At 47.9% G+C, this 20,104-nt stretch overlaps 2 protein-coding genes and 1 non-coding gene across 28 annotated transcripts in view; all 3 read left to right on the forward strand.

Moving 5' to 3' along the window:
* Positions 1-239: 239 nt before the first annotated feature.
* Positions 240-15,229, forward strand: PABPC4 (poly(A) binding protein cytoplasmic 4). Of its 13 annotated transcripts, none has more exons than XM_047869355.1 (16): positions 245-974; positions 3,742-3,935; positions 4,701-4,816; positions 6,062-6,201; positions 6,551-6,645; positions 7,313-7,450; positions 8,042-8,137; positions 10,106-10,378; positions 10,722-10,809; positions 10,953-11,072; positions 11,576-11,662; positions 11,757-11,884; positions 13,258-13,351; positions 13,468-13,598; positions 13,819-13,878; positions 14,922-15,229. In XM_047869355.1, the coding sequence occupies exons 1-16, from the start codon at positions 782-784 to the stop codon at positions 14,937-14,939; spliced, it is 1,971 nt and encodes a 656-aa protein (XP_047725311.1). In that variant the 5' UTR covers positions 245-781; the 3' UTR covers positions 14,940-15,229. The 13 variants fall into 13 exon arrangements, 12 of the variants coding, with proteins under 12 accessions (XP_047725320.1, XP_047725318.1, XP_047725319.1 ...); XM_047869358.1 differs by having other exon boundaries at positions 10,722-10,794; positions 10,953-11,024; positions 13,819-13,921; XM_047869357.1 differs by having other exon boundaries at positions 246-974; positions 10,953-11,024; positions 13,819-13,921.
* On the forward strand, positions 8,398-8,532 carry LOC125174285 (small nucleolar RNA SNORA55). Its single transcript, XR_007155397.1, has one exon. It is a non-coding gene; the product is annotated as a small nucleolar RNA SNORA55 (small nucleolar RNA).
* Positions 15,230-16,906: 1,677 nt separating the features above from the next.
* The window catches only part of LOC125171996 (peptidyl-prolyl cis-trans isomerase E-like), a 33,330-nt gene continuing 30,132 nt past the window's right edge, over positions 16,907-20,104 (forward strand). For 7 of the 14 annotated variants that reach the window (XR_007154538.1, XR_007154543.1, XM_047869372.1 and 4 more), the window contains exon 1: positions 16,907-17,330. Coding sequence is in view for 5 of the 14 variants with exons in the window: in XM_047869372.1 (XP_047725328.1) it covers positions 17,169-17,330 (162 nt within the window). In the remaining 9 variants the exon portion in view is untranslated. The other 7 variants (XR_007154542.1, XR_007154537.1, XR_007154539.1 and 4 more) reach the window with 4 other exon arrangements.

Consider the following 20,104-nt stretch of genomic DNA (forward strand, 5'->3'; position numbering starts at 1 on the left):
AGAGAGAGAGAGAAAGAAAAAGCGCATCCTCCTCTGAGAACCCGCGGGGAAGTCACTTCTGCACGCTTCCGGCCTGCCCGCGCCTGCCGCTGCCGCACCTTGGCGTCCGTCGGTCCGGTGGTGAGCCGCCCGCCCGCGTCCACGCGCCTCCGCTCCGGCCGCCCCCGCGCCGCGTGGCAGCCCCGCGCCCGCCGCCCTCGCCCCCAGCGCGCCGGCCCCGGGCGCACCACGTGTCCGCGCTGCCCTTCGCCGGCCCGGCGTGGGAGGCGGCTGCGCGCCCGGCCCCCGGGGCTTGCCGAGTCGGCACCGACCAAGATTTGGTTTCCCTCTTCCCCTGGCTGCTGTAATCTTAAACCGCCGGGAGCCCGAGGCCTATATTTATAGAGAAACGCGTGTCCTGGAAGCCGCCGTGGGCACCATTTGGTCGCCTCTTGAAGAATTTTTATAATTTGGAGGGGAGTCCCCGTTTTAATACGTTTTTTTTTTTTGTTTTTTGAAATTTGGAGCTTCAGACTAGGACAGCTGCAAATAACAAACTCCCAGGGAGGGCCATATTGTTTTTGAGAGCCTTTTGTCTGCGGTTTTGCAGTCTCAAACGAGCTGTCCCTGAACTCCTCCTTCCGGTCCTCCGTGTCTCTGAGCTACTCCGGCGTCTCTTAGCTTCAGTCTGCCACCTGTGAGCCGCGGCGCGGGCCACGGCTCCGAGAAGAGCCCCTTTTGTCCTGTGTGGTCCCTATAAGAAGTTCTCCTGGCGGGGCTCGGGGTGGTGGGGGCTGGGGAGATGAACGCTGCGGCCAGCAGCTACCCCATGGCCTCCCTCTACGTGGGTGACCTGCACTCGGACGTCACCGAGGCCATGCTGTACGAAAAGTTCAGTCCTGCGGGGCCTGTGCTGTCCATCCGGGTCTGCCGCGATATGATCACCCGCCGCTCCCTGGGTTATGCCTACGTCAACTTCCAGCAGCCGGCTGACGGTGAGTAGACGCTATATCCACAAATTCGTGAGATCCTAGGGGACCCTAGGAGTCTACCCCATGGAGGTGGGGAGCACAGGATGCAGGGGTTGAGAATGAGGATCCTGGCATCAGGTGACCGGAGTTTCAATCTCGCTTCCATTGCTTGCTAACTGGGTGACCTTGGGCTAATCAGTGGTGGCGGTGGGGTTGGAACCCAAGGAGACTGTAAAACGGGATTTGGAGGAAGTCACTGTCATTCCATTGTGTGCATGGTCCTGCTTTAGTGGGAACCTTGTCTGGTCAGTGAGTATGGGCTCCTGCCCCTCACAGGCCTGCCGAAAAGGCAGAACATCTGAAACACAATTCCTGCCAGAATTTTAGGTTCTAAAGCTGCTGCCATCTCCCCTACTTTGACCCTGGACTGAGTCTGTCTGATTTTGTGCTAAGGGGCCTTTCAGTGAAGGTAGGAAGCAGTGAGAAGAACAATTCTGTTGGTTTTACTTGAGCAGGGACTTGTATTGGCGCCACCAGCGCTGCATGTGCCAGACCAGCTCCCGGGTCTCCGGCTTTGCTCCTGGGGTGGAAGGGTCCTTTACTCTCCGGACAAAGCCCTGAAGTGTGGAGAAAGGGTAGCCAGGTAGTCTGGGGAAACACTGTGGAAACTGACTGGGCTGGTGGGGATTATCACCTCACCTGTGAACAGTGTCTTACCCTTGTCTAAACCCTTTTCCTTCATCCCATTTGAAGAAAATGGGACTCCAGAGAGGGCAAAGGGACTGCAGGAGGTGGGAGGCTCAGCTGGGACTGCCAGTGCAGTGCCCCGCCAGCCCAGACTGGGCCCTTGCTTGGAACAGTGAAGAGGTATGCTGCAGGCGTGGCCGGAGGGAGGCCAGAGGAAACCTAATCAGGGGCTGCACGTGACTTCAGATTAAAAGGGAACAACTGTAGACACCATTACTGGGGGAAACAAGCCATTCTGTGGCAAAGGATCTCTGGGTCCCTATTTTTGTCCACACTTTGTTCACTGTCCATGAAACACAGAGAATGTCACTTGCCCGAGCTGCAGCTGAGACCAGAGAGTTGGACTTGTTGAGAGACAAGAGGCACTGATACCATCAATTCTGTGTGCTCTGAGTTGTGTCTGGCCAGAGGGAGGGCACAAAGGTGGCCAAGTGTGGCCTTTTTAGGGGGAGTGGTGGATACATTGGCAGTTGCCTGCCTTTTTGACACTTTGTGAACAAAAGTCCTGTCACTTAGAGATAGTAGCAGAAGCCATTGGTCAGTGTGTCTGCCAACACATGCCTCTGCAGGACCTCTCCCTGCTATAAATAAGTGCAGCCAGATTTGTTAGGCTAAGCCGACTTGCCTTCTGCAGCACTGTCTGGAAAGACACTGAGGAGCTGTGTTGAAATGGCTTCTTTGCTGCTAATCAGACACAGTTTGGGGTCCTGGGCTGTGGATCGCAGAGAGCCATCACAAGTGACTGCTTCTGTGCCCGGACTTTTCCTGAGTTGGAGCTGCCCAGTCTCCCCTTTCTCTGACCTCTTTCCTTCCCAGAGTCAATGAGGCCACCTGAGAAGGTGGGAAGGGTGGTTGGAAAGGGGTGAAAAGAAGATACTCCCTTGGCTGACTGGACAGCTGAGCTTGTGGAGAGGCAGGGTTAGGGAATTTTGTCCCTGTTATAAGTGAGGTGGTTCCTTGAGACAGGAAAACTACCCCCCCCTGCATTCTGTTCATGGAGGAGATTCTGGGGGTTTCATCGCGTAAGTCAGGAAAAGTGGCCACCAGCTCTGGGAACTTGTCGCCAATAAGAGAAGCGTTCCTGCTGACAGGTGATGGTACGTTTTAGCTTCTGGTCCTTTTTGGTACACACATGGGTTTGTTGGGAAGCCAAGGAAGCATCCCAAAGCAGTGGATGGAAAACTTGGCTGAGCACCAGGGCACTTGAAGTCCGGAATTCCACAGAACTCAGATTAAGACTTCACAAGGCCCTGAAACCACTAGGTGCAGAGTCTACTGCACTGTGTGCTTAGGCAGAAAGATGCGGTTTCATCTTTATCATCCTGATAATAAAAATATTTCCATGTGTGACCATTAGTATTTATCATTTTGAGGCCTTTTGAATCTGTTTCTGTTGTCAGAAATTGAAAATACAAGAAAGTGGGCTGAAGATACAAGAAACGGATAGCGCTATCTCCCCAGTCAGTTGTTCCCAGGTTTTGTTCTGTCACTTGTTTCCTAGACAGACAGATTGTAGACTAAATGACAGCTTGTTGGTAATTTGATGCAATATCTAACTGAAAAATAATCAGAAAATCTAGTATTAGTTTCTTACTAGTTAGCTGCACGGTTTAGCCATCCTGGACATAAGTTTGCTCATTTTATGAAATAGATAATATCACAACTGTTCCACCTGTGTCACCATGGGTGGTCAGCAGCAGATCTTTATAACTGATAGAGCTCGGTCAAATGTATGGAATTGTGACTTGATATTGGTGCCAGAAGGCCATTTAGATGCTCTCGCCTACCCCTTTTACACAACAAGGGTGCAGGTCCAGAGGGCTGGAGACTTGTGCCAGGAAGTGGGAGCAACTGGCCAGAACATCTACCCTCACTGGCAACGCAGGCTGGAGGGATCTGATGCCTTTTAATTTTAATAGAGTTGCCTTTTATCACAGTGATTACCTTGAAAAGTCTTGGGAGTCCTCTGTTCCTGGGATGGTGGCAGTTGTCTGCACGGAGTGATGCTTTATATCCTTGACCGAAATATGTTTCTCTCTTGCAGCTGAGCGGGCCTTGGATACCATGAACTTTGATGTGATTAAGGGAAAGCCAATCCGTATCATGTGGTCTCAGAGGGATCCCTCTTTGAGAAAATCTGGTGTGGGAAATGTCTTCATCAAGAATCTGGACAAATCTATAGATAACAAGGCACTTTATGATACTTTTTCTGCTTTTGGAAACATTCTGTCTTGCAAGGTAAGCATTGATTAAATGATTTCAGTAGAATAATCATTGGCTCATGAAAACAAGATAAATACCAAATGGGGAGCAGCCTTGGAATTGGGCGATGGGATATTGGGCGATGGTAATTGGCTGGAAATGGCTCCAAAGGCTAAAAGTTCCCTGTAGATAATCTTGTGTCACAGTCCAGTATAACCAGCAGGTGCTTTTGTTTCTCTGTTTATTCTTCCCTCTGCCTGAAATATCCTTTCTGTTTTCTACCTTTGGAGGGCATTGAAGAGTTTATCTTTTCTGGGGGGAGAAGTAGAGCAGTGCCTCTGGTCTCCAGGCAGCTATACTTAGTCATCTCAGAAGTATAAATTCATCCTCTTCCTTCCTTCCCTTTGCACCTGTTTTTGTGGAGAATTTAGTACAACTGGTGTGGTGGTGGTATCTGACTCCCTACTAGACTTGAAATTGTATTGTGGGCTTGGCCATTGATCACTTTTTCTGCGGCACGGTGGTTTTGCACCCAGATCTCAATGTTTTTTTAATGAAATAAAACATTTGGACTGGAAGCAGCCTAATAGTGGCTGCCATTTGTAAATGGAACATCACTAGGTCCCTTGTAGTGTGCTCACTATTAGGAAAAGCCTTATCTGCTGGAGTCTCCTATCTTTTGACTATGGATGGGCTAGCGGCCTCTCGGACACAGGAGACTCTGAGGAGAAGGTCATGTGGTTGTCAGATACCTGGAGATGCCAGTGGTGCTAAAGTGGCCACCCCCCTTGTCTTTGACAGGTGGTGTGTGATGAGAACGGCTCTAAGGGTTATGCCTTTGTCCACTTCGAGACCCAAGAGGCTGCTGACAAGGCCATCGAGAAGATGAACGGCATGCTCCTCAATGACCGCAAAGTGTGAGTGTCCCAGTCCGGAGCAACAGCCATCGCATGAGCCAGCCGTGGCCCCACCTCGGTATTAACTGGCACACACAAGGCGGCTACTGGTTCTCTCGGCCCAAGTGTGGCCTGCTCCTACCTCTCCACTCCAGGGCTGGTGAGTCTCCCTGCCCGAGCCGTGGCAGCCCTTTTGACTCGCCAAGGTGGGCTTCCTGCCCAAGCCATGGCCTGCCTGCCGCCTCTCCCTCAAAAGCATCATTCGTCCGTGGGTTTTATGAGCATCGGCAACTGGGGCTTGCTAGAAGGCAGCTCTGAGCCCTTTCTGAGCAGGGGTCTTGGCCAGCGGCAGAGTGGAGAGGGCCCTGGACTGACCAGGAGCTGTGTACTAGCCATGTGACCTTGGCCTTCCTGTGATTCAGGTCTGTCCGTGGGGTCATTTGCTAGGAGTTGATGCCAAATTGTCCCCAGATCTCCACTTGGCTAACTTATGACTCAGTGGCCTTCTCATACAAGGCTGGCTCCACAGTAATGCTTAATTTGGTTATAATGAAAAAATCTCTGATTGCAGAAGACGCTGTTAATAGTAGACCTTCTCGCTTTGGTATGGTTATTGCAGAATGGGGACAAGAGAGTCTTAAGCCATTCAGGGAGAGAGAAGGGACAATAAGTCTTGGCTATAACAAGCAAAAATCATTTCTGTCCTTTGTGTTGAACAGACTAGGGGATGGATTGCATTGATAATGTGTATGTGGCCAATGGTCAAGTCTTCCAAAGGTATCACTGGAAAGAGATCTAAAGATTTTCAGTGTGTGGATACATTTTCCCATTAAGTGCAAACACCAGAATGTGCGAAGTGCAAAAGCAAAGGCTACCTCATAGTTCACTCTAGCAATCTCACCCCTAGGATTAACCACTGTTAACAGTTTGGTTTGTATCCTTCCAGACCTTTTCTATGCATTTACATAGATGCACAGAAATGAACGTTTTAATAATGGTCACCAGGTTTCTTCATGAAGGCAGTGTGATGTGGTAGGAGTAGCCCTGGTCTGAGCCAGGAGTCCTGGGACTGATCCTTGCAGGACAGTCCTGCCTCTCTCTTTCTGCTGGGGAGTTGGGGCATCTCTGAGCTTGCTCTCTTGGTGGTTGGATGGGGACTTGTGTGTTTTAACCTCTCCTGTCAGTCTTTAACCTGTATTCCTTTGGGCCCCTGGAAACCTGATTTGTTCTTCTGGGTAGTCACTGTTTCCTATGATTTCTTTTTAGGTTTGTGGGCAGATTCAAGTCTCGAAAAGAGCGGGAAGCCGAGCTTGGAGCCAAAGCCAAGGAGTTCACCAATGTTTATATCAAAAACTTTGGGGAAGAGGTGGATGATGAGAGCCTGAAAGAGCTGTTTAGTCAGTTTGGTAAGTTGGGCTTCTTTGCCCCATGTGCCCCCTTCCACAGTTCACCAGACCTAAAACGTGTGGATCTTAGTTGTTTAAGAGACAAGGGCACCTAGGCCCAGAAGTAAACTACCTTGTGTGACAGGGTCACAGAGTAGATAGGAATAGACTCTTGGCTTTATCCTACCTTGTCCCAGCCCCAGGGCCTTTCCAGTAGCTTGGTCAGAACTAGAAGACCAGGCACCGCGCCTCTTTCTGGACCCCATCTGGGTTCAGCAAGAATTGGCTTCATTTGGACACTTAGAGAAGGCTTCTCTCCTTGAGCTGCAGTAGAGATGGTGTTACTAATAGTTCTGTCCTTTGGTAATAGGTAAGACCCTAAGTGTCAAGGTGATGAGAGATCCCAGTGGGAAATCCAAAGGCTTTGGCTTTGTGAGTTACGAAAAACACGAGGATGCCAATAAGGTGAGAGTACCACAAGGGTCGGGGAGAAATTTTCAGGAAGTGGCCCCTGAGTGTGGTCAGGCCTGGCTGGTAAATAGAGAAGAACTGGAATTGCCCGGGTACCGTAGTGATGCAGTTACTGGCCTGAGGGACTTCACATGGTAATACATCATTTACCTGTTCCCAAAGCACCAGGCATGTAGCCTGTCACCTCAGCTGTTCGGCCCTGTAGGTTGAAAGAGTAGGATGGATGTTTGCTTCCATTCTTAGTGAGGGGACTCCGTCTTCCCTCAGGAGTTGCTGACTTGATAACAGGGCAGCAGCTATTTTTGTAGATAAAGCATGGTGCTGGCCCTTGACATACGTCACTCACTGCCCACAAGAGAACCTGAGAGACTTAGCTACAGCCAGATTATCAGCCTTGGCTCATGTCTGCCATGCTTGTATTTATAAAACTACCATTTTTTTTCCTGTATCATATGGACCAATAATCCATTTAAGTAGTAACCCCCTTTTACTCATGAGGAAGTTTGGATTTGCTTAGCTGGCTTCAGAAATGGAATTAAACTAGTTTTTAACCCTGTAGGAAAGATTTCCTTCTCTCCGAATGTTTGGTGGGACTTTGAGGCCTCCAGGGCAAGGGCCCAGCCTCTACGTCTTGGTTTTAAGACCTGTGTTTCCTCTTTAGGCCGTGGAAGAGATGAATGGAAAAGAAATCAGTGGGAAAGTCATTTTTGTAGGCCGCGCACAGAAGAAAGTGGAACGGCAGGCCGAGTTAAAGCGGAAATTTGAACAGCTGAAGCAAGAGAGAATTAGTCGGTATCAGGTGAGAGGTGGTCTCAGCACAGCCTCCCCACTGAGGGTTTACTGTGCAGTCCCGACAAGAGCGCCTTTCTGTTTATCAGCCTTTCTCTTTGGGAACTGGGAAACTGCCTCTTCCTTTCCTTTCTCCCAAGATCCCCAGGTTTGGAAGGATATACTTACCGGATACAGCAGTGATTCTAGAACAAGGGCAAAAGAGATTGATGTATTATTTAGGGACTCACTCCCGGAAGCCTCAGTCTGTTGTTCTTAGTCATGTGGGTTCTTTTTACTTAAATGATTGCCTTTTGTTGGAATGGTGGCAAGAGCCTTGCTGGGGACAATGGTCAGAGCATTCCAAACCCTTATTGAGGGTCCCTTCAGAAACTGCGGCAGGAGTCTCAACCCTGAGCCTGCATCAGAGTCCCCTTTAGGGCTTGTGAAAGCATGGCTTTCTGAGCCCCAGAATTTCTGGGGTCCTGGTCTGAGAATTTGCTTTTCTAAGAAGCGTCCAAGGAGGTGGTTGCTGCTGGTCTGGGGACCACATTTTGAGAACCAGTGTCTCAGGGCATCTATAGGGTACAGATGTGCATTAACTGTGGCCCCTCTGCTTCAGGGAGTGAATCTCTACATTAAGAACTTGGATGACACCATTGATGATGAGAAGTTAAGAAAAGAGTTTTCTCCTTTTGGATCAATCACCAGCGCTAAGGTATTTTATACTGTGGTTTGGAGATCGAAAGTAGAAATTGTAATTTTTTTTATTTCATTGAAGGAGTGGAATCTAAATTGTGTTCGTTGCTGAAAATAGCTATCATATTCATCTAGCATAATTCCTCCTGGCCTCCAATATTACGCATCTGAGTATGTGCTCTGGAGAATGGAATTTCATTAGGTTAAATGGCACCATCTCTCTCAGGCACTGAGGTATGGAGGTGAATCTGAGCAGTCCCTCCTGCCAACGCCCCTCAAGCACCTGAATCTTTCCCATTCTTTGCTGCTTTGTGCTGGTGTGGGGACAGATGGTGCAACAGTATGAGCAGAGGAAATCCAGACGGGTTGTTTTCCATTTGTTTTGGGGCCTGTCTCTACAACTCTGCCACACACTTTGTCCTTGAATGAAGGTGTTTGAGGACTTGGGAGCTGGGGTTAGGAACTTCTGTCCTGGCCTTATAAAAGCTAAAGGCACACAAAGAGGAGTGGAAAGATGACTCTTCCACATTTTGCCATGTGTGTTGTCTGCTTGGTGTTCTTTGATAGTCCTATCAACTGATACAGCAGGGTGAGTGAGTATGAACCCCCTTGTGGAGATAAGGAATTGGAGTCCTTGAGCATGAGTACACTCGTTAGAGGATGGTGTGCCGCACGTCCTTGGTCCGTGGGGGGGGTGTGATGGGAGTGGATGGCGTGTGAAAGTTTTGGGTTGTAGCCTTGAGGCACACGCTGTTCCTGCTCAGCAGAGGTGCAGCAGGTGTCAGAGTCTTTTCAGGGATGAGAAAGAGGCCAAGTGGTCTGGTAAAAAGACTTTGGTGTGACCCTGTCTTGGCCCTTAGTTTAAGTCGTGCACAACCTGGGAGCGTTGTCAAAGGAACATTATCAGTTGTAGCAGAGTTGACCAGAGTCCACCCTGTCGGGTTCCTTGTTTCCTTGGCCCATCCCTCTTATCACTTCCTTCACTGGCCTTCCATCAGTGTGAAGAATGATGGTCTCTCCTTGCTTATCAGCACAGTGCTTAAGTTGGCAGGAAAAGAACAAAAGAACCGGGTCTTTCAAGTTTCACAGCCCCTGTTTTCAAGATCAGGGTGTCATGTTTTCATACACCGTGTTGGCCCATCTCATTGGTAGAAAGATGTTGGGTTGATATACATCCTTACTCTCATGTCCTCCACCTCAGGAGGCTGTCCAGGCAGCGAGCTAAGACACAAAATGGTGCCAAGCATACCTCGTCCTGTTGCTACCGATTATTTCTGAGGATGTAGACCAGGGAAAGCAATAAGTCACCTTCTCAGGTGAGGATAAAGAGCTATCCATGAATGACTAGCTGTATGTGGGAAGAGAACCAGTAGACATGTGGTTTTGTGGTAGTTTGCCTTAGAGGTCATCATGGACATTGAGGCTCACAGAGGGCAAGTAAATGTTAAGGTCACGCAGCTTAGAGATTAGAGTTGGGACGAGAATCCCAGCTGTCTCTCCCAGCTGGCCATCTTTCTGCTGTTGGATTAATGGTGATGGTCATTGGTTTTGTAATTCCTGCCCGCATGTGGTAATTCAAAACCATATCCTAACCTTGATAAGCAATGATGAAGGTTTTGTGCACCAAGGTCTTGAGCAGATGAGTTCTGCAAGTAAATAGCTTGACACTGCCCAGATTTCTAGTGGGTAGCTAAAGGTAGCTATGCTTCAGGTATCAGGAAACATCTTTTGAGTTCCTGGTTTAACCATTAGCTATGTCATAGTGTTTGGAAACTTTAGGATCACCCAGAGATCTAACAAAGTGAAAATGCCTAGGTCCTGTCCTTAGAGGTTGTGACTTAATTGGCCTGTGGGACATCGTGGCACAAGGCTGAGAACCCTTATCCTACACTTGGGGACTCTTGCAGCAGGACCCAGGGTTTTTGACTCTTAATAGCTGTCCCCCAACATAGAACACTTTTTCCTTAAGTAGCTGGTCCCTTTGTAGGTAATGTTGGAGGATGGGAGAAGCAAAGGGTTTGGCTTTGTCTGCTTCTCATCTCCTGAAGAGGCGACCAAAGCGGTCACTGAGATGAATGGACGCATCGTGGGCTCCAAGCCGCTGTACGTCGCCCTGGCCCAGAGAAAGGAAGAGAGAAAGGCTCACCTGACCAACCAGTATATGCAGCGGGTGGCTGGAATGAGAGCACTTCCTGCCAATGCCATCTTAAATCAGTTCCAGCCTGCAGCCGGTGGCTACTTTGTGCCAGCAGTTCCACAGGTGGGTCTGCTTGTGTTCATGGATCTTTGGAACCTGCCCCCTGACAACTGCTCTGGCAGCCTGTGGTGGTGGGGGAGAGGGGTTTTGGATATTGGAGTTCAGACTGTTGGAGTTAGGACCCATGAAAATGAAGATATTTCTCTTCTCCCTCCCTCTTCCTTCCCTGCCCCCCACAGAGTTAAAATAAAAGAATCCCCATTAACTGGCCTTGCGGCTGCCGCCCACCCCCCGCCTTTGAGTAGAGAGTTTCTGTTTAATTAGCCTTGGGCCTGGCAGTAGGATGAGATCTTTCATGTGGATTCAGGCCCTTCAAATAAAAGGGCTCGGATGCTCTTTCTTGCAGGCTCAGGGAAGACCTCCATATTACACACCTAACCAGTTAGCACAGATGAGGCCTAATCCACGCTGGCAGCAAGGTGGGAGACCTCAAGGTAGGTGGTGGGGAATGGTGACTTGGTCACCCAGGATAAACCTATTCTGGTCTCCCCGCCTCTCCTCCTTGCCCCCTCTGAGGCACAGCCTAGGTTGTGGTCCATATGCTTGATTAGTGATGCACAGTTTTTGTCTTCACCAGGCTTCCAAGGAATGCCAAGTGCTATCCGCCAGTCTGGGCCTCGTCCAGCTCTTCGCCATCTGGCTCCAACTGGTAATGCTCCGGCCTCTCGTGGCCTCCCTACTACTGCTCAGAGAGTCGGTGAGCAAACTGGCCTTGAGAAGCGTGGCCTGGGGAGGAGGGAGTCAGGTTGACTAGCTTCTGCCCAGAGTTGGTCACTTCGTTGGGCTCATGTTCCAGTTCTGGTTCTGTAATCTTAGCTGTGTGCTCTGGTTGGTACTTAAAGAGCAGAGAAACCATGGGAGTTCTAGGGCTATGTCGGTGACTTAAGATTTTTTTGCTCATTGGTGACTCATGTGAAAAAGGTTAATTATAGATGCTTGTTAGCTGGATGACTACAGAGGCAGCCTATTCTTTTGGGTGGGGTTGGGAGATTGAAGGAAACTGTTGTTTACAGAATGTGTCCTGTATTCCAAGAGGCGGGAAGAGTTGTATGTTATCTGTTGGCTGTTCCTCGAAAGTAGCTGTAGTGGCTCCACGTGTGATGTGTTGTGTGAACATGCTTTGGAATTGCTCCTTCCGTGGGACGTGGCCAGTTGGACCTCTGCTGCCGACACTGATGTGCATTTGCTGGTCTGTTGTAGGGTCTGAGTGCCCGGACCGCTTGGCTATGGACTTTGGTGGGGCTGGTGCCGCCCAGCAAGGGCTGACTGACAGCTGCCAGTCTGGAGGTGGTATTGGATGCACACAGAATGGGGAAAGATGGGATTTGACGGGTCTTTGCCCAGACTGATTGGCTTTAATTTTACTTATTCTTTTCCTAAGGTGTTCCCACAGCTGTGCAGACCTTAGCACCTCGTGCTGCTGTTGCTGCTGCTGCTCCTCGGGCTGTCGCACCTTATAAATACGCTTCCAGTGTCCGCAGCCCTCACCCTGCCATCCAGCCTCTGCAGGTGAGGTCTACCAAACGGAATGCTGAAAGGATCTGCCCTGTTTGCATTTGGTTGAAAAGAGGTCTTTGCTTTGATTCCTTCAACAGCCATTAATGCCTGCTCTGTGTCAGGGTGTTGTGTTTTCTATGATGACGCTGCCTTTTAGGGGCTTTCTTTACTGTGAGGGAAAGGGGCTGGAAAGCCTTCCCCCCCATAATAATTTACTTAGCAATGCCCCAGCCTCAGAAACAGCTGGTGCTTCTGCCTTCCTTTTTACAACATGTGTGCTCGCTTAGCTCTTTGAGCTTCTCATTTCCACTGGCTGAGTTGATGCTTAGCCTCTCTGTAAGATTGGTACATTAAGGCAGTAAAGAATTTCATTTTACAGAGGAGACATTCAGTTCCAGAGATGTTAAGTTGGGGTTGGGGGATTAGACCCAGAACTCAGTAGTAATTTGCTTAGAGGAGCCACACTTAACACTTAGCCTTGTGACCCCTGAGCTGCCTCCTCCTACTTCATGCTCTCTAAATTGGAGATGCCTCAGAACTTTGCTTATGTAGCTTTTGCCTACAGGGCCCTACTTTTAGAGTTGTGACTGGCGTTGACAGTGTATGTTGGTAGTCCTTAAGCATTTGATAGAATAAAAACATTTGATATGGGGTGCCTGGGTGGCTCAGTCGGTTAAGTGTCCTACTTCGGCTCACGTCACAATCTCACGGTTCATGGGTTTAAGCTCCACATCAGGCTCTCTGCTGTCAGCACAGAGCCTGCTTTGGATCCCCTCTCTCTGCCCCTTTCCTGATCACTCACATGTGCCCTCCCTTCCTCCCCCCCCTCCAAAGAAATAAGTAAACATTAAAAACATTTGGTATAATAAAGTGATGTGGGATATAATTATAAATGGAATCACTTGATAATTGTTGAGACTTGTAGGTTTACTTTCTTACTCATTTCTTTTCTCTTCTAATAGCATGCTGTTTCCTTTGTTTTGTTTTGTTTTGTTTACTTTTGGGAGAGAGAGCACAAGCAGGGGAGGGACAGAGAGAGGGAGACACAGAATCCAAAACAAGCTCCAGCCTCTGAACTGTCAGCAAAGAGCCTGACACGGGGCTCAAACCCATGAACTGTGAGATTGTGACCTGAGCTTAAGTCAGACACTTAACCGTCAGGTGCCCTGCATGCTGTTTTCATTGTAGTTGCTTTTTGTTTATGCTGTGTACCCCGCTGTTGCTCATGTAACCCCTTCCTCCCCAAGACCGCGATTAGTTCCTTGGCAGCAAGGACATCCACCTCTCTCTCTTTCACATAGTAGGCTTTGAGAGCGAATGGTCAGGCTCATGACCATCAAATGTCCTTTCCTTGATGCTAACCTTCTGCCTCTCCTGATTCCCAGGCACCCCAGCCTGCGGTCCATGTGCAGGGGCAGGAGCCCTTGACCGCCTCCATGTTGGCTGCAGCACCCCCCCAGGAACAGAAGCAGATGTTGGGTGAGTGACCCATGTGTTGGCAGAAGAGGGAGCCAGAACCTGGTACTATCCTGGATACCCGTGTCCATTCTTTACTGGGATTCAACCTGGTTTTTAATTAAATATTCTTCCCCCAGGAGAACGTTTGTTCCCACTCATCCAAACCATGCATTCAAACCTGGCTGGAAAAATCACAGGAATGCTGCTGGAGATTGACAACTCTGAGCTGCTGCACATGCTGGAGTCCCCTGAGTCTCTCCGCTCCAAGGTGAGCTGGTTTCTAGACCCTTCGGCTTTCACTTGCTCCGCCTGGGAGGACGAGGGGTGGCCTTGGCATCCTGGTTCAGCAGAGAAACGGAAGGCTGCTTGTGGGGTGGGTATTGGGAAGAGCAGGCAGCACCAGGAGTCCCTACTACTGGATCTGGGCACCAGGGAGGGGTGGAGGGCCTCTCCTCAGATGTCACTGACCACCTGGAGATTCCTCACAGGTGGATGAAGCTGTGGCGGTTCTACAGGCTCATCATGCCAAGAAAGAAGCTGCCCAGAAGGTGGGCGCTGTTGCTGCTGCTACCTCTTAGACAAGGAAAAACCGTATGTTTGGCTGTTTTTGTTTTTTGCAATGGTTTTGACTTGTGAAGATCTTCCTAAAAGATTAGGGGCAGCATATAGAGCCATGTTTCTGCTATTTAACCTGATAACTTGGGCAAGCTGTCACCCGAGTATTTTCTGTAATCTGAAGGAGTTAATTTGGAGAAAAGAGAGAACAGGTTGTAAATTATAAGGAGCAAACAGGGCAGTTTTCTCCATAAGGAGCACCTGGTTAGATCTTTTTCAAGAATGACTTTTTTTGTTTAGATGGATATACAAGGTGTTGTCATAATCTGATCCCACAGCCTCATTTCTATGAACATCTCCCTGGTTTGGCTTAAGGTTGGTGAGGTGAGCTTGCGTGTGAAGCCACTGCTTAGCTCTGAGAACACAACGGACACAGGCCCTGTGTAAGGTGGGAGAGGCAGACACACCTGACTACAGTTACAGGGTGTGGTTTTAGTCAATTCCTGGACCTGGAGCCCATGGCACCCATCTGCAGAGTGAGTGAAGCTTAACTAGGACCTCTGACAGGGACTGGTGGGTGCCTCTCCTGGTGGAGGAAGGAGAGAACCAAATAGGCAGAGGCAAGGGAAAAGGGCATATGGTAAAGGCCTGAACACTTTTCATTGGGGATTTAAGCAAGTGAACCATCACTTTGGTACAGGATGGCCAGGAAGGGTGCGGGGTGGGGCTGTATAGTAAGTACATAGCCTCAAAGTGGGTGACTCTGAGTCAGGGGTGCCTCTTTGAGAGGACATTTGCCAACAGAGACCTATTTTGGTTGTCATACCTGGAGATGTGTTACTCACATCTAGTGGGTAGAGGCTAGGGATGCTGCTAAAACATCCTGCAATGCACAGGACAGTCCCAACACAATCGTCCATCCCACATGTCAGTAAGCACCGCTTTCTACAATACCTTCTATAAAGCCAGAGATTTCAGTGAATCTCTGTGCTTTTTCTGATTATGTATTTATTTGTGTTGGTGCTTTTCTTTTCAGGATTCAAAAGCCAAATAACCCCTCCTGGAATTCAGCTCAAGGTTTGAAGATTTCTAGCGTGTCCTATGGACCTCAACACCAAGAACCACAAATTGGAAATTTAATAGGTCATTTTGTATCAAAAGGTCAATTATGAAGCACCTAGAATTTTTCAATTAAAAGAATATATTCTCTGGGTTCTGCTATGGCCCAGACAGTGTTAACTTTTTTTTTCTATTGTGGGTTTTGATTTTTTTCCCCCAGAAATTGGTTTTATTTGATGTACCCAAGTCTTAAGTTTCTCAATAAAGAAAAAAATCTCCATAAAACTGCCTGTCCTGTTTCACTCTGACCAGTTTTACCCTGTTAAATTCAGTTATCACTGGAAGTAACTTTTAGTATGTATAGCCTATCATCCTTTCCTGATGGTTATAAACAGACTATTTTGAGTTAGCCAGGTATACAGAACTGTCCCGTTGCATTGTTGTGGGAGGAGTTTTATAATGGACCTCCATTTAACTTACAGGGAACAGAAGTCTAGCATGGGAGAATTGGGTACAGGTTGGGGTTGGCACATGAATGAAGGCTGTATGGGGAGATCAGCAGAACCCGGCCCCTTCCTCCTTGGATGTGTTAGCTGGGGTTTGTGGGTCCCCTTTCCTACATTCGGTTGATTATGCGGCTAAGATTTCCTCTGGCACTGGGAAAAGGCTTGGTGGCTAGGTCTGAGTGGCAACAGCAAGCAAGTGTTGGAGTCCTAAGTGTGTTGTGGTTCCTTTAGTCCTCAATTCTCACCTGGCCAAGGTCAACCAGTCTACTTGCCCTCACTGTCCTCCAGAACACTTTCTCCTTTTCCTTGAAACCTGGCAGGCTGTCTTTTCTCAGGGCCTTACCCAAGGTATCATTTTGCTTGGAATATTCTTAGCAGGCTCCCCATTTTCTTGAAGGTCTGATTTCACTTTAAATAACTAAGGCCTGATCTGCACAGCAAAGGAAATAAAACTAGGACAATCTGAATGGGAGAAGATGTTTGTAAATGACATCTAAAAAAGGCTTAGGATTCAAAATATATAAAGAACTACAACTTGGGGCACCTGGGTGGCTCAGTCAGTAAAGCATGCAACTCTTTAACTTAGGGTCATGAGTTTGAGCCCCACGTTGGGCATAGAGCCTATTTAAAAACACAAGAAGTGGGGCGCCTGGGTGGCGCAGTCGGTTAAGCATCCGACTTCAGCCAGGTCACGATCTCGCGGTCCGTGAGTTTGAGCCCCGCGTCGGGCTCTGGGTTGATGGCTCAGAGCCTGGAGCCTGTTTCCGATTCTGTGACTCCCTCTCTCTCTGCCCCTCCCCCGTTCATGCTCTGTCTCTCTCTGTCCCAAAAATAAATAAACGTTGAAAAAAAAAAAAAATTTTAAAAAAACACAAGAAGTGTTGGCAAGGATGTGAAGTTGGAACCCTTAATGCACTGTGAGTGGTAACCCAGCCACTATGGAAGACAGTAAGGAGGTTCCTCAAAAGTAAAAATAGAACTGCCCTATGATCCAGTAATCACACTACTGGGTGTTTACCCAAGAGTAGGAAAATACTAATTCAAAGGGATACACGTACCTTTATGTTTATTGCAACATTATTAAAATAGCCAAATATGGAAGCCCAAGTGTCCATCGACAAATGTACGACTGAAGATGTCGTGTATATATACAATGCAATATTATTCAGCCATAAGAGAAGGAAATCTTGCTGTCTGCAACAACATGGATGGAACTAGAGTATAATGCTAAGCAAAATAAGCCAGAGAAAGACACATATCCTAGGATTTCACTCACATACGGAATTTAAGAAACAACAAAGACCAATAAAGAGGTAAACCAAAAACAGACTTTATAGAGAACAATCTGGTTACCAGAGGGGAGATGGGTGGAAGGATGAGTGAAACGGGTGAAGGGGATCAAGGTTACATTTATCTTGAGCACACAGCAATATTTGGAATTATTGAATCACTATATTTTACATTTGAGACGAATATAACACTTATGTTACACTGGCATTAAAATAATTAGAAATAAAGGCCGGATCTAAAGTATATTATTCTATTTCTTGACTTCCCCAGTTAATGCCGCTATGTATTTGTGATCTCTATTCTGAGTGCCCTCCAAACATCCGCCGCAGGCCACTGGCCAGGAGCACAGCGGCTGCGCCAGCGAGCGCGAGGTCGGGTCCGGGGGCGGGGCCTGGTTTCGGCTTCCGGCGGAAGAGCCAGGGAGCAAGATGGCTGCCGACAAGACCGTGTTGTTCGTTGCCGAGCTAGCGTGGGTTTCTCTTGTGGCTCTGCCCCCTCAGCCTGTGAGCAGCGCCCGCGACTTGACGGCTGTGCTGGTCCTGGCGCTGCCCAGAGCCCTTTCCCTCTATGATCTTGGTCTCGGAGAGTTGGTAAGATCTGTTATTGTGACCTCAGACCGCATTCCAAACTCTCAAGCCCATTCATTCCATAAACTCCGCAGCCCTGACCCCTTAGAGGAAGGAATTCACCGAATAGTTGGGGAGTTTTGGGAACAGCCTTACTGCGCGGGCTGGCAAGCCTCATGATGTGACCATAAAATAGACAATGTTGATGAGGGTCGAGCTGAGGGCTTTGGGGAATGAACACTCACTCCATCAGGAGAGGTGAGGGCAAACTTTCTGAAGCGCAGAGGCCAAAGCTGGGTTTGAAAGATCATGAGTAAAGCTGTGGCCTGAATGGAGAGCAGCAAGAAAAGAGCCCGGAGAGGTGAAGTAGTCCAACATCTGGGATTTGCGTTCAGGGAGGAAGGCTAGATAGGTCGGCAAGGCTCAGACCTTATGAAGGTCTTATTATATGCCGTGTCAAGGAATTTGGGCTCCGTCCTGTGGGCGTTGGTGAGCTTTTGGAGACTATTAAGCTAAGCTGGATAGTGATGTGATCCGATTTGCACTTTCTTGGAATCATTCTAGGAACTATTGAAGAGATTGTGAAACTGGAGGCAGTGAACCTATCACAGTAACCAAGGGCTAGATGTAAGTCTGAAGGGGGATAGGGGAAGAGTGTACCTCACCGGTCATTTTGTATACCTAAAAGACTGGGGACTCCTTCTTCTCCCTGTGGCTGTCTTGCTAACAGAGCATCTGTACCAAGAGTATGGAGGGCACTGGTTCAGAAGGCACTTCCTCTTTGCTGGTGGGCTGGCAGAGGAGGTAGACAACAAAGTTCTTCGTGTTACTTTTATTTCTGTTTGGAGACATCATGGATAATTAGTTTTCCCTGGATTATGAAACAGGTGAGTTCTTTCAATGTCTCTCTTGTTCAGATTCCTAATGTCAGGAAAAGAATTTGAGAAGAATTTTAAGTCATGTGCATTGTTTACGGTTGATATGTAATGAAGTTCAGGAGGATGTCTCTCTAGGTCAACGTGACTATGATCTTGGTGATGGAAAAGGAATGTTCCAAGGACAACAAGGCCAGGATGCTGGTGTGGCTATGGGCTGAAATTTAGATTGACAGTTTGTTGGATTTGAAGAAAGGCTTTCTCCACACTGGAACCATTTGGGGGCTTTGATATTTGATCATTTAATATATAAACTGCATAGTAAGATTCAGTAGGAAGCTAGTTTTAGAAAAATCTTGAAAGGTCTGAGTAATGTTTCACACCCCCATGCTGGGTAGCTATACCCCACCACACCTGCTGCCCAGACCTCCCTTATTGGCCGTTGTGATTTTAAATAGCAGCAGGCAGCAGGAAAGTTCAGCTGCAACAGTGGCAGGGCCTTGGACTCTGCTCATCTGGGGGAGTTTCCCTTAAATTGGTATCGTAGTGGGGCCCCTGGGTGGCGCAGTCGGTTAAGCGTCCGACTTCAGCCAGGTCACGATCTCGCGGTCCGGGAGTTCGAGCCCCGCGTCAGGCTCTGGGCTGATGGCTCGGAGCCTGGGAGCCAGTTTCCGATTCTGTGTCTCCTTCTCTCTCTGCCCCTCCCCCGTTCATGCTCTGTCTCTCTCTGTCCCAAAAATAAATAAACGTTGAAAAAAAAAATTTTTAAAAAGAAAAAAAAAATTGGTATCGTAGTTATGGTGCATATTTCTATTTGATCCTTGGTTGTAATTTTCTAAGATAAGAGTTTTAGAACCAGCTGTGCCACTAATTCTGGGTTGATACCTCTCTGAGTTCTTCATTTCTTAAATAAAACAGTAAGACTGGCCATTGGGGGCTCGTCTATCCCTGAATTCTATAAATTAGTAACTCTTGTTGCCCTTGCTTTCTGCCAGCTAACATAATGTTTTCCTGAGGACAAGCATGAGGCTCCTTCACTAATAATCACTTAACGCCGTAGTGAGGTCAGTGCTCTGTCCTCCGTTGGTGTTCAGTTGGAATGAATAATTGGTAAACAACTTTGTCTACTTTCTGTATGTCTTATAAACAAGTTATTAAAATGCTTGGAAAGTAACTTAAGCCTTAAATTCTGTTGTGGTAGAATTGGATACTACAAAGTTTAAAAATTTAGTTCACTATTCAGCTATGTTTATTTCAAATGAACAAAATAACCTTAATATTTCTGGAAGCCCTGTTGACTAAACTAAGGAAACCCTAAAAATTAGATTTTCATTTAAAAAAATTTTTTTTAATGTTTATTTTTTTTTTGAGAGCGAGAGCGAGTGAGAGCAGGGGAGGGGCAGAGAAAGAGAGAGAGAGACACAGAATCTGAAGCAGGCTCCAGGCCCTGAGCCATCAGCACGGCGCAGGGCTCAAACTCGTGAACCGCAAGGTCATGACCTGAGCTGAAGTTGGATGCTTAACCAACTCAGCCACCCAGGCGCCCCTAGATTTTCATTTTTTAAAATGGCGTCTGGATATGGCATGCTTCCTTCTATTGCTCACATACTAACGATCTGCTGTTGTGAAGAGCACCAAGGATTTGCTCTTGTTGAGTTTGAATTGGCAGAGGTAAGAAATTTTCCTTGTTTAGTATTTGGTGTTGCCTATTGTCATTGGCTACAAAAGGTGCCACTCTCCATTTGGGTGGATGTAGTAGATTCCTGGGGCTGCCATAACAAACTACCACAAACTTGGCTTAACACAAGAGAAATTTATTCTTACAGCTGTACCTGCTCTGGAGGCTAGCAGATCTAAATCAAGGTATTGGCAGGACCATGCTCCCTCTGAAAGCTCTAGGGAAGAATCCTTCCCTCCCTAGCT

The sequence above is a fragment of the Prionailurus viverrinus genome, chromosome C1 (genome assembly GCF_022837055.1).
Source record: "Prionailurus viverrinus isolate Anna chromosome C1, UM_Priviv_1.0, whole genome shotgun sequence".
NCBI classification, from domain to species: domain Eukaryota; kingdom Metazoa; phylum Chordata; class Mammalia; order Carnivora; family Felidae; genus Prionailurus; species Prionailurus viverrinus.

Bases quoted from the DNA above. Each gene is read 5' to 3' on its own strand.
- PABPC4 (XM_047869353.1), top strand. From the start codon at position 782: ATGAACGCTGCGGCCAGCAGCTACCCCATGGCCTCCCTCTACGTGGGT. The intron at 975-3,741 runs GTGAGTAGACGC...TCTCTCTTGCAG, and splicing joins CTTCCAGCAGCCGGCTGACG to CTGAGCGGGCCTTGGATACC. The intron at 11,663-11,756 runs GTGGTATTGGAT...TCTTTTCCTAAG, and splicing joins TGACAGCTGCCAGTCTGGAG to GTGTTCCCACAGCTGTGCAG.